General features: G+C 46.3%; 1 protein-coding gene across 5 annotated transcripts in view; it reads left to right on the top strand.

The window, feature by feature from the left end:
* The window catches only part of traf3ip2l (TRAF3 interacting protein 2-like), a 67,526-nt gene extending 53,137 nt beyond the window's left edge, over positions 1-14,389 (top strand). For all 5 annotated transcript variants that reach the window (XM_042322682.1, XM_042322683.1, XM_042322681.1 and 2 more), the window contains 3 exons: positions 8,130-8,246; positions 9,286-9,360; positions 13,435-14,389. In XM_042322682.1, the coding sequence (XP_042178616.1) occupies positions 8,130-8,246; positions 9,286-9,360; positions 13,435-13,581 (339 nt within the window). In that variant the 3' untranslated portion in view covers positions 13,582-14,389. The remainder of the gene's footprint in view (positions 1-8,129; positions 8,247-9,285; positions 9,361-13,434) is intronic.
* Positions 14,390-16,869: the final 2,480 nt, after the last annotated feature.

Genomic DNA, 16,869 nt, shown 5'->3' on the forward strand with positions numbered 1-16,869 from the left:
GACAGACTGGTTAGTAACAGGGAAGTGTAAGAGACAGAACGACAGGTTAGTAACAGGGAAGTGTAAGAGACAGACAGACAGGTTAGTAAACAGGAAGTGTAAGAGAGACGGACAGGTTAGTAACAGGGAAGTGTAATTGACAGAGACAGACAGGGTTAGTAACAGGGAAGTGTAAGAGACAGACAGACAGGTTAGTAACAGGGAAGTGTAAGAGAGACGGACAGGTTAGTAACAGGGAAGTGTAAGAGAGACAGACAGGTTAGTAACAGGGAAGTGTAAGAGAGACAGACAGGTTAGTAACAGGGAAGTGTAAGAGAGACGGACACGTTAGTAACAGGGAAGTGTAAGAGACAGACAGGTTAGTAACAGGGAAGTGTAAGAGACAGAACGACAGGTTAGTAACAGGGAAGTGTAAGAGACAGACAGACAGGTTAGTAACAGGGAAGTGTAAGAGAGACAGACAGGTTAGTAACAGGGAAGTGTAAGAGAGACGGACACGTTAGTAACAGGGAAGTGTAAGAGACAGACAGGTTAGTAACAGGGAAGTGTAAGAGATAGACAGGTTAGTAACAGGGAAGTGTTAGAGAGACAGACAGGTTAGTAACAGGGAAGTGTAAGAGACAGAACGACAGGTTAGTAACAGGGAAGTGTAAGAGACAGGCAGACAGGTTAGTAACAGGGAAGTGTAAGCGAGACGGACAGGTTAGTAACAGGGAAGTGTAAGAGAGACAGACAGGTTAGTAACAGGGAAGTGTAAGAGAGACGGACAGGTTAGTAACAGGGAAGTGTAAGAGACAGACAGGTTAGTAACAGGGAAGTGTAAGAGAGATGGACAAGTTAGTATCAGGGAAGTGTAAGAGAGACGGACAGGTTAGTAACAGGGAAGTGTAAGAGACAGACAGACAGGTTAGTAACAGGGAAGTGTAAGAGAGATGGACACGTTAGTAACAGGGAAGTGTAAGAGACAGAACGACAGGTTAGTAACAGGGAAGTGTAAGAGACAGACAGACAGGTTAGTAACAGGGAAGTGTAAGAGAGACAGACAGGTTAGTAACAGGGAAGTGTAAGTGTCGGACATGTTAGTAACAGGGAAGTGTAAGAGACAGGTTAGTAACAGGGAAGTGTAAGAGAGATGGACAAGTTAGTAACAGGGAAGTGTAAGAGAGACAGACAGGTTAGTAACAGGGAAGTGTAAGAGAGACGGACACGTTAGTAACAGGGAAGTGTAAGAGAGACGGACACGTTAGTAACAGGGAAGTGTAAGAGACAGACAGGTTAGTAACAGGGAAGTGTAAGAGAGACATACAGGTTAGTAACAGGGAAGTGTAAGAGACAGACAGGCAGGTTAGTAACAGGGAAGTGTAAGAGACAGACTGGTTAGTAACAGGGAAGTGTAAGAGACAACGACAGGTTAGTAACAGGGAAGTGTACGAGGATGACAGACAGGTTAATAACAGGGAAGTGAAAGAGACAGACAGACAGGTTAGTAACAGGGAAGTGTAAGAGAGACAGACAGGTTAGTAACAGGGAAGTGTAAGAGGGATGGACAGGTTAGTAACAGGGAAGTGTAAGAGACAGACAGGTTAGTAACAGGGAAGTGTAAGAGAGACAGACAGGTTAGTAACAGGGAAGTGTAAGAGACAGAACGACAGGTTAGTAACAGGGAAGTGTAAGAGACAGACAGACAGGTTAGTAACAGGGAAGTGTAAGAGAGACGGACAGGTTAGTAACAGGGAAGTGTAATTGACAGAACGACGGGTTAGTAACAGGGAAGTGTAAGAGAGACGGACAGGTTAGTAACAGGGAAGTGTAAGAGAGACAGACAGGTTAGTAACAGGGAAGTGTAAGAGAGACGGACAGGTTAGTAACAGGGAAGTGTAAGAGACAGACAGACAGGTTAGTAACAGAGAAGTGTAAGAGAGACGGACAGGTTAGTAACAGGGAAGTGTAAGAGAGACGGACAGGTTAGTAACAGGGAAGTGTAAGTGTCGGACATGTTAGTAACAGGGAAGTGTAAGAGACAGGTTAGTAACAGGGAAGTGTAAGAGACAGGTTAGAAACAGGGAAGTGTAAGAGAGATGGACAAGTTAGTAACAGGGAAGTGTAAGAGAGTCAGACAGGTTAGTAACAGGGAAGTGTAAGAGAGATGGACACGTTAGTAACAGGGAAGTGTAAGAGAGACGGACACGTTAGTAACAGGGAAGTGTAAGAGACAGACAGGTTAGTAACAGGGAAGTGTAAGAGAGACATACAGGTTAGTAACAGGGAAGTGTAAGAGACAGACAGGCAGGTTTGTAACAGGGAAGTGTAAGAGACAGACTGGTTAGTAACAGGGAAGTGTAAGAGAGACGGACAGGTTAGTAACAGGGAAGTGTAAGAGAGACAGACAGGTTAGTAACAGGGAAGTGTAAGAGACTGAACGACAGGTTAGTAACAGGGAAGTGTAAGAGACAGACAGACAGGTTAATAACAGGGAAGTGTAAGAGACAGACAGACAGGTTAGTAACAGGGAAGTGGCAGAGAGACAGACAGGTTAGTAACAGGGAAGTGTAAGAGAGATGGACAGGTTAGTAACAGGGAAGTGTAAGAGACAGACAGGTTAGTAACAGGGAAGTGTAAGAGAGACAGACTGGTTAGTAACAGGGAAGTGTAAGAGACAGAACGACAGGTTAGTAACAGGGAAGTGTAAGAGACAGACAGACAGGTTAGTAACAGGGAAGTGTAAGAGAGACGGACAGGTTAGTAACAGGGAAGTGTAATTGACAGAACGACGGGTTAGTAACAGGGAAGTGTAAGAGACAGACAGACAGGTTAGTAACAGGGAAGTGTAAGAGAGACGGACAGGTTAGTAACAGGGAAGTGTAAGAGAGACAGACAGGTTAGTAACAGGGAAGTGTAAGAGAGACAGACGTTAGTAACAGGGAAGTGTAAGAGAGACGGACACGTTAGTAACAGGGAAGTGTAAGAGAGACAGACAGGTTAGTAACAGGGAAGTGTAAGAGACAGAACGACAGGTTAGTAACAGGGAAGTGTAAGAGACAGACAGACAGGTTAGTAACAGGGAAGTGTAAGAGACAGACAGGTTAGTAACAGGGAAGTGTAAGAGACAGACAGGTTAGTAACAGGGAAGTGTAAGAGACAGACAGGTTAGTAACAGGGAAGTGTAAGAGAGATGGACAAGTTAGTATCAGGGAAGTGTAAGAGAGACGGACAGGTTAGTAACAGGGAAGTGTAAGAGACAGACAGGTTAGTAACAGGGAAGTGTAAGAGAGATGGACAAGTTAGGAACAGGGAAGTGTAAGAGATACGGACAGGTTAGTAACAGGGAAGTGTAAGTGTCGGACATGTTAGTAACAGGGTGCAAGTGTAAGAGAGACAGACAGGTTAGTAACAGGGAAGTGTAAGAGATATGGACACGTTAGTAACAGGGAAGTGTAAGAGACAGAACGACAGGTTAGTAACAGGGAAGTGTAAGAGACAGACAGACAGGTTAGTAACAGGGAAGTGTAAGAGAGACGGACAGGTTAGTAACAGGGAAGTGTAAGTGTCGGACATGTTAGTAACAGGGAAGTGTAAGAGAGATGGACAAGTTAGGAACAGGGAAGTGTAAGAGAGACGGACAGGTTAGTAACAGGGAAGTGTAAGAGAGACAGACAGGTTACTAACAGGGAAGTGTAAGAGAGATGGACAAGTTAGTAACAGGGAAGTGTAAGAGAGACAGACTGGTTAGTAACAGGCCAGTGTAAGAGACAGAAAGGTTAGTAACAGGGAAGTGTAAGAGACAGACAGGTTAGTAACAGGGAAGTGTAAGAGAGATGGACAGGTGAGTAACAGGGAAGTGTAAGAGTGACAGACAGGTTAGTAACAGGGAAGTGTAAGAGACAGAACGACAGGTTAGTAACAGGGAAGTGTAAGAGAGATGGACAAGTTAGGAACAGGGAAGTGTAAGAGAGACGGACAGGTTAGTAACAGGGAAGTGTAAGAGAGACAGACAGGTTACTAACAGGGAAGTGTAAGTGTCGGACATGTTAGTAACAGGGAAGTGTAAGAGACAGGTTAGAAACAGGGAAGTGTAAGAGACAGGTTAGTAACAGGGAAGTGTAAGAGAGATGGACAAGTTAGTAACAGGGAAGTGTAAGAGAGACAGACAGGTTAGTAACAGGGAAGTGTAAGAGAGACGGACACGTTAGTAACAGGGAAGTGTAAGAGACAGACAGGTTAGTAACAGGGAAGTGTAAGAGAGACATACAGGTTAGTAACAGGGAAGTGTAAGAGAGACAGACAGGTTACTAACAGGGAAGTGTAAGAGAGATGGACAAGTTAGTAACAGGGAAGTGTAAGAGAGACAGACTGGTTAGTAACAGGCCAGTGTAAGAGACAGACAGGTTAGTAACAGGGAAGTGTAAGAGACAGACAGGTTAGTAACAGGGAAGTGTAAGAGAGATGGACAGGTGAGTAACAGGGAAGTGTAAGAGACAGGCAGACAGGTTAGTAACAGGGAAGTGTAAGAGAGACGAACAGGTTAGTAACAGGGAAGTGTAAGTGTCGGACATGTTAGTAACAGGGAAGTGTAAGAGACAGGTTAGAAACAGGGAAGTGTAAGAGACAGGTTAGTAACAGGGAAGTGTAAGAGAGATGGACAAGTTAGTAACAGGGAAGTGTAATAGAGACGGACACGTTAGTAACAGGGAGGTGTAAGAGACAGACAGGTTAGTAACAGGGAAGTGTAAGAGAGACATACAGGTTAGTAACAGGGAAGTGTAAGAGACAGACAGACAGGTTAGTAACAGGCCAGTGTAAGAGACAGACAGGTTAGTAAGAGGCCAGTGTAAGGCACAGACAGACAGGTTAGTAACAGGCCAGTGTAAGGGACAGTCAGACAGACAGGTTAGTAACAGGCCAGTGTTGGGGACACACAGACAGGTTAGTAACAGGCCAGTGTAAGGGACAGACAGGTTAGTAACAGGCCAGTGTAAGGGACAGACAGACAGGTTAGTAACAGGCCAGTGTAAGTGACAGTCAGACAGGTTAGTAACAGGCCAGTGTAAGGGACAGACAGACAGACAGGTTAGTAACAGGCCAGTGTAAGGGACAGACAGACAGGTCAGCAACAGGCCAGTGTAAGAGACAGTCAGACAGACAGGTTAGTAACAGGGAAGTGTAAGAGAGACAGACAGGTTAGTAACAGGCCTGTGTAAGGGACAGTCAGACAGGTTAGTAACAGGCCAGTGTAAGGGACAGTGAGACAGGTTAGTAACAGGTCAGTGTAAGGGACAGACATACAGGTTAGTAACAGGCCAGTGTAAGGGACACACAGAAAGGTTAGTAACGCCAGTGTAAGGGACAGACAGACAGACAGACAGACAGACAGACAGACAGACAGACAGACAGACAGACAGACAGACAGGTTAGTAACAGGCCAGTGTAAGGGACAGACAGACAGGTTAGTAACAGGCCAGTGTAAGGGACAGACAGGTTAGTAACAGGCCTGTGTAAGGGACAGTCAGACAGGTTAGTAACAGGCCAGTGTAAGGGACAGTCAGACAGGTTAGTAACAGGCCAGTGTAAGGGACAGACAGTCAGACAGGTTAGTAACAGGCCAGTGTAAGGGACAGACAGGTTAGTAACAGGCCAGTGTAAGGGACAGTCAGACAGGTTAGTAACAGGCCAGTGTAAGGGACAGACATACAGACAGGTTAGTAACAGGCCAGTGTAAGGGACAGACAGGTTAGTAACAGGCCAGTGTAAGAGACAGTCAGACAGGTTAGTAACAGGCCAGTCAGGGACAGTCAGACAGGTTAGTAATAGGCCAGTGTAAGTGACAGACAGGTTAGTAACAGGCCAGTGTAAGGGACAGGCAGACAGACAGGTTAGTAACAGGCCAGTGTAAGGGACAGACAGGTTAGTAACAGGCCAGTGTAAGGGACAGTCAGACAGGTTAGTAACAGGCCCGTGTAAGGGACAGTCAGACAGGTTAGTAACAGGCCAGTGTAAGGGACAGACAGTCAGACAGGTTAGTAACAGGCCAGTGTAAGGGACAGACAGACAGACAGACAGGTTAGTAACAGGCCAGTGTAAGGGACAGACAGGTTAGTAACAGGCCAGTGTAAGGGACAGACAGACAGACAGGTTAGTAACAGGCCAGTGTAAGGGACAGACAGACAGGTTAGTAACAGGCCAGTGTAAGAGACAGTCAGACAGGTTAGTAACAGGCCAGTAAGGGACAGTCAGACAGGTTAGTAAAAGGCCAGTGTAAGGGACAGTCGGGTTAGTAACAGGCCAGTGTAAGGGACAGTCAGACAGGTTAGTAACAGGACAGTGTAAGGGACAGTCAGACAGGTTAGTAACAGGCCAGTAAGGGACAGTCAGACAGGTTAGTAACAGGCCAGTGTAAGGGACAGACAGGTTAGTAACAGGCCAGTGTAAGGGACAGACAGACAGGTTAGTAACAGGCCAGTGTAAGGGACAGACAGTCAGACAGGTTAGTAACATGCCAGTGTAAGGGACAGACAGTCAGACAGGTTAGTAACAGGCCAGTGTAAGGGACAGACATACAGACAGGTTAGTAACAGGCCAGTGTAAGGGACAGACAAGTTAGTAACAGGCCAGTGTAAGGGACAGTCAGACAGGTTAGTAACAGGCCAGTGTAAGGGACAGACATACAGACAGGTTAGTAACAGGCCAGTGTAAGGGACAGACAGGTTAGTAACAGGCCAGTGTAAGGGACAGGCAGACAGACAGGTTAGTAACAGGCCAGTGTAAGGGACAGACAGACAGACAGACAGACAGACAGACAGACAGACAGACAGACAGACAGAGACAGAGACAGACAGGTTAGTAACAGGCCAGTGTAATGGACAGACAGGTTAGTAACATTCCAGTGTAAGGGACAGACAGACAGACAGGTTAGTAACAGGCCAGTGTAAGGGACAGACAGACAGGTTAGTAACAGGCCAGTGTAAGAGACAGTCAGACAGGTTAGTAACAGGCCAGTAAGGGACAGTCAGACAGGTTAGTAACAGGCCAGTGTAAGGGACAGACAGGTTTGTAACAGGCCAGTGTAAGGGACAGACAGACAGACATACATACCGGTTAGTAAAAGGCCAGTGTAAGGGACAGTCGGGTTAGTAACAGGCCAGTGTAAGGGACAGTCAGACAGGTTAGTAACAGGACAGTGTAAGGGACAGTCAGACAGGTTAGTAACAGGCCAGTAAGGGACAGTCAGACAGGTTAGTAACAGGCCAGTGTAAGGGACAGACAGGTTAGTAACAGGCCAGTGTAAGGGACAGACAGACAGGTTAGTAACAGGCCAGTGTAAGGGACAGACAGTCAGACAGGTTAGTAACATGCCAGTGTATGGGACAGACAGACAGGTTAGTAACAGGCCAGTGTAAGGGACAGACAGGTTAGTAACAGGCCAGTGTAAGGGACAGACAGACAGACAGGTTAGTAACAGGCCAGTGTAAGGGACAGACAGGTTAGTAACAGGCCAGTGTAAGGGACAGACAGACAGACAGGTTAGTAACAGGCCAGTGTAAGGGACAGACAGACAGGTTAGTAACAGGCCAGTGTAAGGGACAGACAGGTTAGTAACAGGCCAGTGTAAGGGACAGACAGACAGACAGGTTAGTAACAGGCCAGTGTAAGGGACAGACAGACAGGTTAGTAACAGGCCAGTGTAAGAGACAGTCAGACAGGTTAGTAACAGGCCAGTGTAAGGGACAGACAGGTTTGTAACAGGCCAGTGTAAGGGACAGACAGACAGACAGACAGGTTAGTAAAAGGCCAGTGTAAGGGACAGTCGGGTTAGTAACAGGCCAGTGTAAGGGACAGACAGGTTAGTAACAGGCCAGTGTAAGGGGAAAACAGACAGACAGACAGGTTAGTAACAGGCCAGTGTAAGGGACAGACAGACAGGTTAGTAACAGGCCAGTGTAAGAGACAGACAGACAGGTTAGTAACAGGCCAGTGTAAGAGACAGTCAGACAGGTTAGTAACAGGCCAGTAAGGGACAGTCAGACAGGTTAGTAACAGGCCAGTAAGGGACAGTCAGACAGACAGGTTAGTAACAGGCCAGTGTAAGGGACAGACAGACAGGTGTCTAACTCCTCCGTGCCTCACCCTTACAGAAGGAATACCTCATTATCATCATCATCAGTCCAAAGTACCATGAGACTGTGACCTCATCACCGGTCAGCTTAGAGAACGACGAGAGGATCCTCAACACAGTCTACATACACAAACAGGTACCTCAACACTGTCAGACCTCAACACTGTCAGACCTCAACACTGTCAGACCTCAACACTGTCAGACCTCAACACGGTCAGACCTCAACACAGCCTACATACACAAACAGGTACCTCAACACTGTCAGACCTCAACACTGTCAGACCTCAACACTGTCAGACCTCAACACTGTCTACATACACAAACAGGTCAGAGGTATATTCTTTAGTCGGTCACTGTTGCAAAATATTGCAGCAAAAACAGTTTACTCCAAACAGAAAAAGCTTTGCAACGAAAACAAGTTTTTATTGGACAAATTCAGACAAATTCAGTTCTGTTTGGTTCTGTTTGGTCCTTGGTGAAAACACCCCAGGCCTTCATGCAACCTTTAAACTGAGTCTGTTGCATTTTGGCTACAATGTCTCTGTCCCCTGTCACAAGGGGATTTATGGGTGATTTAAGATGAAATCGTCAACCCTGTTACAGTCAACCCTGTTACGGTCAACCCTGTTACAGTCAACCCTGTTACGGTCAACGCTGTTACAGTCAACCGTGTTACTTTATTTGGCACTTAATTGACACTTACTGTAGTCATTTTTATTTTTTTACCTTGAGATGGGAAAACTAGTTTTTTTATGACCGATGTTAAAATGAGGTGAAATCAAACATTTTGGTAACACTTGACACCAGGTGTCATAACACATTATGACACGGTTATAACCATGTCATAACAGCTGTCTGGCATCAATGTGTGCACAATTACAATGATCATTTAATTGACCATATCAATTTTCTTTTTTCTATAACAAACACACTGTTGACATGTAGATTATGGTGTAATTAAATGTTTTGCCTTGTGTGGTAGGTTTGGTGGCTTTTGACATTCTCATGTAGGTGTCATAACCAGCCATAGAATAACGGTCACAACAGGTGTCACAACACGTATGAATATGCCATGACAGTGTCATTAAAACAGCTTATGACATGTTATGTCATCATGATGTGGCTCTGACCGTGTCATAACGCTGGGTCACATGTTCTGTGTGTTTGTGCTGCAGCTGCAGAATGAGTTCATTCAGAACGGCAGTAAGAACTTCCGGTTCATCCCTATCCTGTTCCCTGGGGCTAGAAAGGTAAAATATATACATCTGTCTCTCTACTGCTGTAGCTGCTTTATCGTCAACACAACATTACACTGCTGTCAATTTTTAAAATCATGACAAGTTAGCTAGCGCCGGTGACATGCCCGTAATACAGGTGCCCAGTAGGGAGCATGTTGATGGTGCACTGGTCACCAGCTTATCGACTCATTGTGAATCCCAAACAGCCATGTAAAACGGTCTTGAGTGACAGCAAATTAGCTGATTCGCTTTCCATGCACCCATTCCTTTCAACACACTACCCACTACCCACTACCCACTACCCACACTACTACTACTTTCGACAGCTACCCATACTCCAGTCATCATATTGTCCTGCAGCTACCCATACTCAAGTCACCATATTGTCCTGCAGCTACCCATACTCCAGTCACCATATTGTCCTGCAGCTTCCCATACTCCAGTCACCATACTGGGGGACAGCTACCCATACTCAAGTCACCATATTGTCCTGCAGCTACCCATACTCAAGTCATCATATTGTCCTGCAGCTACCCATACACAAGTCACCGTATTGTCCTGCAGCTACCCATACTCAAGTCACCATATTGTCCTTCAGCTACCCATAATCAAGTCAGCATATTGTCCTTCAGCTACCCATACTCAAGTCAGCATCTTGTCCTGCAGTTACCCATACTCCAGTCAGCACATTGTCCTGCAGCTACCCATACTCAAGTCACCATACTGGGCTGCAGCTACCCATACTCCAGTCACCATATTGGTCTGCAGCTACCCATACTCCAGTCACCATATTGTCCTGCAGCTACCCATACTCCAGTCACCATATTGTCCTGCAGCTACCCATACTCCAGTCACCATACTGGGGGACAGCTACCCATACTCAAGTCACCATATTGTCCTGCAACTACCCATACTCAAGTCACCATATTGTCCTTCAGCTACCCATACTCAAGTCACCATATTGTCCTTCAGCTACCCATACTCAAGTCACCATATTGTCCTGCAGCTACCCATACTCAAGTCACCATATTGTCCTGCAGCTACTCATGCTCAAGTCACCATATTGTCCTGCAGCTACCCATACTCCAGTCACCATACTGGGGGACAGCTACCCATACTCCAGTCACCATACTGGGGGACAGCTACCCATACTCCAGTCACCATACTGGGGGACAGCTACCCATACTCCAGTCACCATACTGGGGGACAGCTACCCATACTCCAGTCACCATATTGTCCTGCAGCTACCCATACTCCCGTCACCATACTGGGGGACAGCTACCCATACTCAAGTCACCATATTGTCCTTCAGCTACCCATAATCAAGTCAGCATATTGTCCTGCAGTTACCCATACTCCAGTCACCATATTGTCCTGCAGCTACCCATACTCAAGTCACCATACTGGGCTGCAGCTACCCATACTCCAGTCACCATATTGGGCTGCAGCTACCCATACTCCAGTCACCATATTGCCCTGCAGCTACCCATACTCCAGTCACCATATTGTCCTGCAGCTACCCATACTCCAGTCACCATACTGGGGGACAGCTACCCATACTCAAGTCACCATATTGTCCTGCAACTATCCATACTCAAGTCACCATATTGTCCTTCAGCTACCCATACTCAAGTCACCATATTGTCCTTCAGCTACCCATACTCAAGTCACCATATTGTCCTGCAGCTACCCATACTCAAGTCACCATATTGTCCTGCAGCTACTCATACTCAAGTCACCATATTGTCCTTCAGCTACCCATACTCAAGTCACCATATTGTCCTGCAGCTACCCATACTCCAGTCACCATATTGCCCTGCAGCTACCCATACTCCAGTCACCATATTGTCCTGCAGCTACCCATACTCCAGTCACCATATGGTCCTGCAGGTACCCATACTCCAGTCACCATATTGTCCTGCAGCTACCCATTCTCCAGTCACCATACTGGGGGACAGCTACCCATACTCAAGTCACCATATTGTCCTTCAGCTACCCATACTCAAGTCACCATATTGTCCTGCAGCTACCCATACTCAAGTCACCATATTGTCCTGCAGCTACCCATACTCAAGTCACCATATTGTCCTTCAGCTACCCATACTCAAGTCAGCATATTGTCCTTCAGCTACCCATTCTCAAGTCAGCATATTGTCCTGCAGCTACCCATACTCCAGTCACCATATTGTCCTGCAGCTACCCATACTCCAGTCACCATATTGTCCTACAGCTACCCATACTCCAGTCACCATATTGTCCTGCAGCTACCCATACTCCAGTCACCATATCGTCCTGCAGCTACCCATACTCAAGTCACCATATTGTCCTGCAGCTACCCATACACAAGTCACCATATTATCCTGCAGCTACCCATACTCAAGTCACCATATTGTCCTGCAGCTACCCATACTCCAGTCACCATACTGGGGGACAGCTACCCATTCTCCAGTTACCATACTGGGGGACAGCTACCCATACTCCAGTCACCATACTGGGGGACAGCTACCCATACTCCAGTCACCATACTGGGGGACAGCTACCCATACTCCAGTCACCATACTGGGGGACAGCTACCCATACTCCAGTCACCATACTGGGGGACAGCTACCCATACTCCAGTCACCATACTGGGCTGCAGCTACCCATACTCCAGTCACCATACTGGGGGACAGCTACCCATACTCCAGTCGCCATAATTGGGGACAGCTACCCATACTTCAGTCACCATACTGGGCTGCAGCTACCCATACTCCAGTCACAATATTGGGCTGAAGCTACCCATACTCAAGTCGGCATACTGTCCTGCAGCTACCCATACTCCAGTCACCATACTGGGGGACAGCTACCCATACTCCAGTCACCATACTGGGAGACAGCTACCCATACTCCAGTCACCGTACTGGGGGACAGCTACACATACTCCAGTCATCATACTGGGGGACAGCTACCCATACTCCAGTCACCATACTGGGGGACAGCTACCCATACTTTACTCACCATACTGGGGGACAGCTACCCATACTCCAGTCACCATACTGGGGGACAGCTACCCATACTCCAGTCACCATACTGGGGGACAGCTACCCATACTCCAGTCACCATATTGTCCTACAGCTACCCATACTCCAGTCACCATATTGTCCTGCAGCTACCCATACTCCAGTCACCATATTGTCCTGCAGCTACCCATACTCAAGTCACCATATTGTCCTGCAGCTACCCATACACAAGTCACCATATTGTCCTGCAGCTACCCATACTCAAGTCACCATATTGTCCTGCAGCTACCCATTCTCAAGTCACCATACTGGGCCACAGCTACCCATACTCCAGTCACCATATTGGCCTGCAGCTACCCATACTTGGACTACAGTTGTGTCAAAGATGTTCTACTAAGACAGACCACATCTTGTCGTTTCCAATGGGAGTGTGCCGAGTAGATTGGATCAAGTGTTGAGATGGGTTTTTCAAAGCCGCGTTTATTGGTCTATCAGATGTCAATCAGATTACTTAGTGACGTCAATAAAATACATGTCCATCATATTCAAATTTAGTTCAAAATGAGATGCAGACGTTGGACTGGAGTGTTGGAGAAGAGGGACTTCAACAATTGAGTTTGATGTAGCTAACTTTAAGTAACTATTGGTAACTATCTACTTGGGACAAACTAGCTAGCTACCACCTGTAAGATGAAGACCATTTGTGCCTTATAAATATGCATGACGTTCATTAGGAAAACGGCCACTATCTAGTGCACTCATCCTAAACAATGTCATCTCTATAAACACTTAGGTAAGTCAAGTCTACCAAACGTAGTGCACTCTGTTTCTTATAGATTCTAGTTTTGGAAACAGAAAACTGTATGGAGATCAAATGTTTCATTGATGAGGAAATTAGCAGAATTTCGGCCAAAACCCATCTCAACCTTCTCCCACTGCCGGCAAAAGGACTTCCGCTCATCACCATATTTGGTAGTGAGAGGAAACGCCAACCGGATGTCTCACATTTACACATCCGGTGAAATATCTGTCTCATCCATCTGTAGTAGTGTTTCTTGTGAAGCTCACTCTTCTCTCTCTCCCTCAGTGTCACGTCCCTACGTGGCTCCAGAACACTCATGTCTACAGCTGGCCTAGGGACAGAGATGACGTCCTACGTCGCCTGATGAGAATAGAGAAATACAACCCTCCTCCTATTGGGAAGCTACCGACCATCGTCTCTATCCCCATCTAACAGCACAGCTCCCCCGCTGGACTGGAGGACCGACAGACGATTTAAACCATAAGGCTTCAGCCACACAAAGACCCATAAATATGGATTAAATCATAGTAACTGTTTTTGTTTGTCGTAAATTAAACTCAAGTCAACTATTTTCGGACAAGTTGCATCCATAAAAAGACAGACAAGTTGTGGATGTTCTTTGAGACTATCTCTGTGGTCCTTCAGTCAATCTGTAATTTTCAGACACAAAATCTCTGTTTGGCAGTGACCTAACAGTCAGAATGGACCTCTGCTCTGAAGACATCCTCACCCTCCAGATTAGAACCTGTTGCTGATCTGGGACCAGTGAAATACTTTACCTGGATCTTTATAGGATTCAACCGGAGACATATCTTCTATGATTTGTTGTAAACAACTGTTTTATCTGCTATGATCTGTTAACAACTGTTTTATCTGCTGTTTTAACTGCTGTACACAGAAGGACTGAACATATGAGGCACAGACCTCAATCGTCTCTGCTTCAGTCACGGCAGCTTGTGACTGTCTCTGCCTTTTCAGCTGGATGTGTTTTAACTGTTCTGTGAACTGACTGTTGTCCTGGAACACTGTGTGATAACTTACAGTTGAAGTCGGAAGTTTCCATACACCTTAGCCAAATACATTTATACTCATTTACTACATTTATACAGCCCAATATGGTGGTTTTTCACAATTCCTGACATTAAATCCTCATAAATATTCCCTGTCTTAGGTCAGTTAGGATCACCACTTTATTTTAAGAATGTGAAATGTCAGAATAATAGTAGAGAGAATTATTGATTTCAGCTTTAATTTATTTGATCACTTTCCCAGTGGGTCAGAAGATTACATACACTCAATTAGTATCTGGTAGCTATGCCTTTAAATTGTTTAACTTGGGTCAAATGTTTTGGGTAGCCTTCCACAAGCGTCCAACAATAAGTTGGGTGAATTTTGGCCCATTCCTCCTGACAGAGCTGGTGTAGCTGAATCAGGTTTGTAGGCCTCCTTACTCGCACATGCTTTTTCAGTTCTGCCCACAGATTTTCTATAGGATTGAGGTCAGGGCTTTGTGAAGGCCACTCCAAAACCTTGACTCTGTTGTCCTTAAGCCATTTTGCCACAGCTTTGGATGTATGCTTGGGGTCATTGTCCATTTGGAAGACCCATTTGCGACCAAGCTTTAATTGATGTCTTGAGATGTTGCTTCAATATATCCACATAATTTTCCATCCTCATGAAGCCATCTATTTTGTGAAGTGCACCAGTCCCTCCTGCAGCAAAGCACCCCCGCAACATAATGCTGCCGCCCCTGTGCTTCACAGATGGGATGGTGTTCTTCGGCTTGCAAGCCTCCCCCTTTTTCCTCCAAACATAACAATGGTCATTATGGCCTAACAGTTCTATTTTTGTTTCATCAGACCAGAGGACATTTCTCCAAAAAGTATGATCTTTGTTCCTATGTGCAGTTGCAAACCGTAGTCTGGCTTTTTTATGGCGGTTTTGGAGCAGTGGCTTCTTCCTTGCTGAGCGGCCTTTCAGGTTATGTCGATATAGAACTTGTTTTACTGTGGATATAGATACTTTTGTACCTGTTTCCTCCAGCATCTTCACAAGGTCCTTTGCTGTTGTTCTGGGATTGATTTGCACTTTTTGCACCAAAGTACGTTCATCTCTAGGAGACAGAACGATGATGGCTGCGTGGTCCCATGGTGTTTATACTTGCGTACTATTGCTTGTACAGATGAATGTGATACCTTCAGGCGTTTGGAAATTGCTCCCAAGGATGAACCAGACTTGTGGAGGTCTACCATTTTTTTTTCTGACATCTTTTGATTTTCACATGATGTCAAGCATAGAGTCACTGAGTTTGAAGGTATGCCTTGAAATACATCCACAGGTACACCTCCAATTGACTCAAATGATGTCAATTAGCCTATCAGAAGCTTCTAAAGCCATTAAATCATTTTCTTGAATTTTCCAAGATGTTTAAAGGCACAGTCAACCTAAGTGTATGTTAACTTCCGACTTCAACTGTATGTCTGTCCCTAGCAGCACTGAACACAAACAAAGAGCCTTGTGACATGTTTATACCTCTGTATAAGTATTGCCCGAGGAGGACAGACAAGCTAATTAGTCCCAAATGGCACCCTATTCCCTATATAGTGGGGCCCTGATCCCTACATTCCCTATGGGCCCTGATCCCTACGTCCCCTATGGGCCCTGTTCCCTATGGGCCCCGATCCCTATGTTCCCTATGGGCCCTGATCCCTATGTTCCCTATGGGCTCTGATCCCTATATTCCCTATGGGCCCTGGTCCCTATGTTCCCTATGGGCCCTGATCCCTATGTTTCCTATGGGCTCTGATTCCTTTGTTCCCTATGGGCCCTGATCCCTATATTCTCTATGGGCCCTGATCCCTGTATTCCCTATGGGCCCTGTTCCCTATGTGTCCTGATCCCTATTTTCCCTATGGGCCCTGTTCCCTATGGGCCCTGATCCCTATATTCCCTATGGGCCCTGATCCCTATGTTCCCTATGGGCCCTGATCCCTATGTTCCCTATGGGCCCTGATCCCTATGTTCCCTATGGGCCCTATGTTCACTATGGGCCCTGATCCCTATGGGCCCTGATCCCTATATTCCCTATGGGCCATGATCCCTATATTCCCTATGGGCCATGATCCCTATATTCCCTATGGGCCCTGTTCCCTACGGGCCCTGATCCCTATATTCCCTATGGGCCCTGTTCCCTACGGGCCCTGATCCCTATGGTCTTTGATCCCTATATTCCCTACGGGCCCTGATCCCTATATTCCCTATGGGCCCTGTTCCCTACGGGCCCTGATCCCTATGGTCTTTGATCCCTATATTCCCTATGGGCCCTGTTCCCTATGGGCCCGGATACCTATATTACATATGGGCCCTGATCCCTATTTTCCCTATGGGCCCTGATCCCTATTTTCCCTATGGGTCCTGTTCCCTATCGGCGCTGATCCCTATATTCCCTATGGGCTTTGATCCCTATATTCCCTATGGGCTTTGATCCCTATATTCCCTATGGGCCGTGTTCCCTATATTCCCTATGGGCCCTGATCCCTATATTCCATATGGGCCCTGATCCCTATTTTCCCTATGGGCCCTGATCCCTATTTTCTCTATGGGTCCTGTTCCCTATATTCCCTATGGGCCCTGTTCCCTATGGGCCCTGATCCCTATATTCCCTATGGGCCCTGATCCCTATGTTCCCAATGGGCCCTGATCCCTATGTTCACTATGGGC

This window comes from Oncorhynchus tshawytscha, linkage group LG05, assembly GCF_018296145.1.
Source record: "Oncorhynchus tshawytscha isolate Ot180627B linkage group LG05, Otsh_v2.0, whole genome shotgun sequence".
Taxonomy (NCBI): Eukaryota; Metazoa; Chordata; class Actinopteri; order Salmoniformes; family Salmonidae; genus Oncorhynchus; species Oncorhynchus tshawytscha.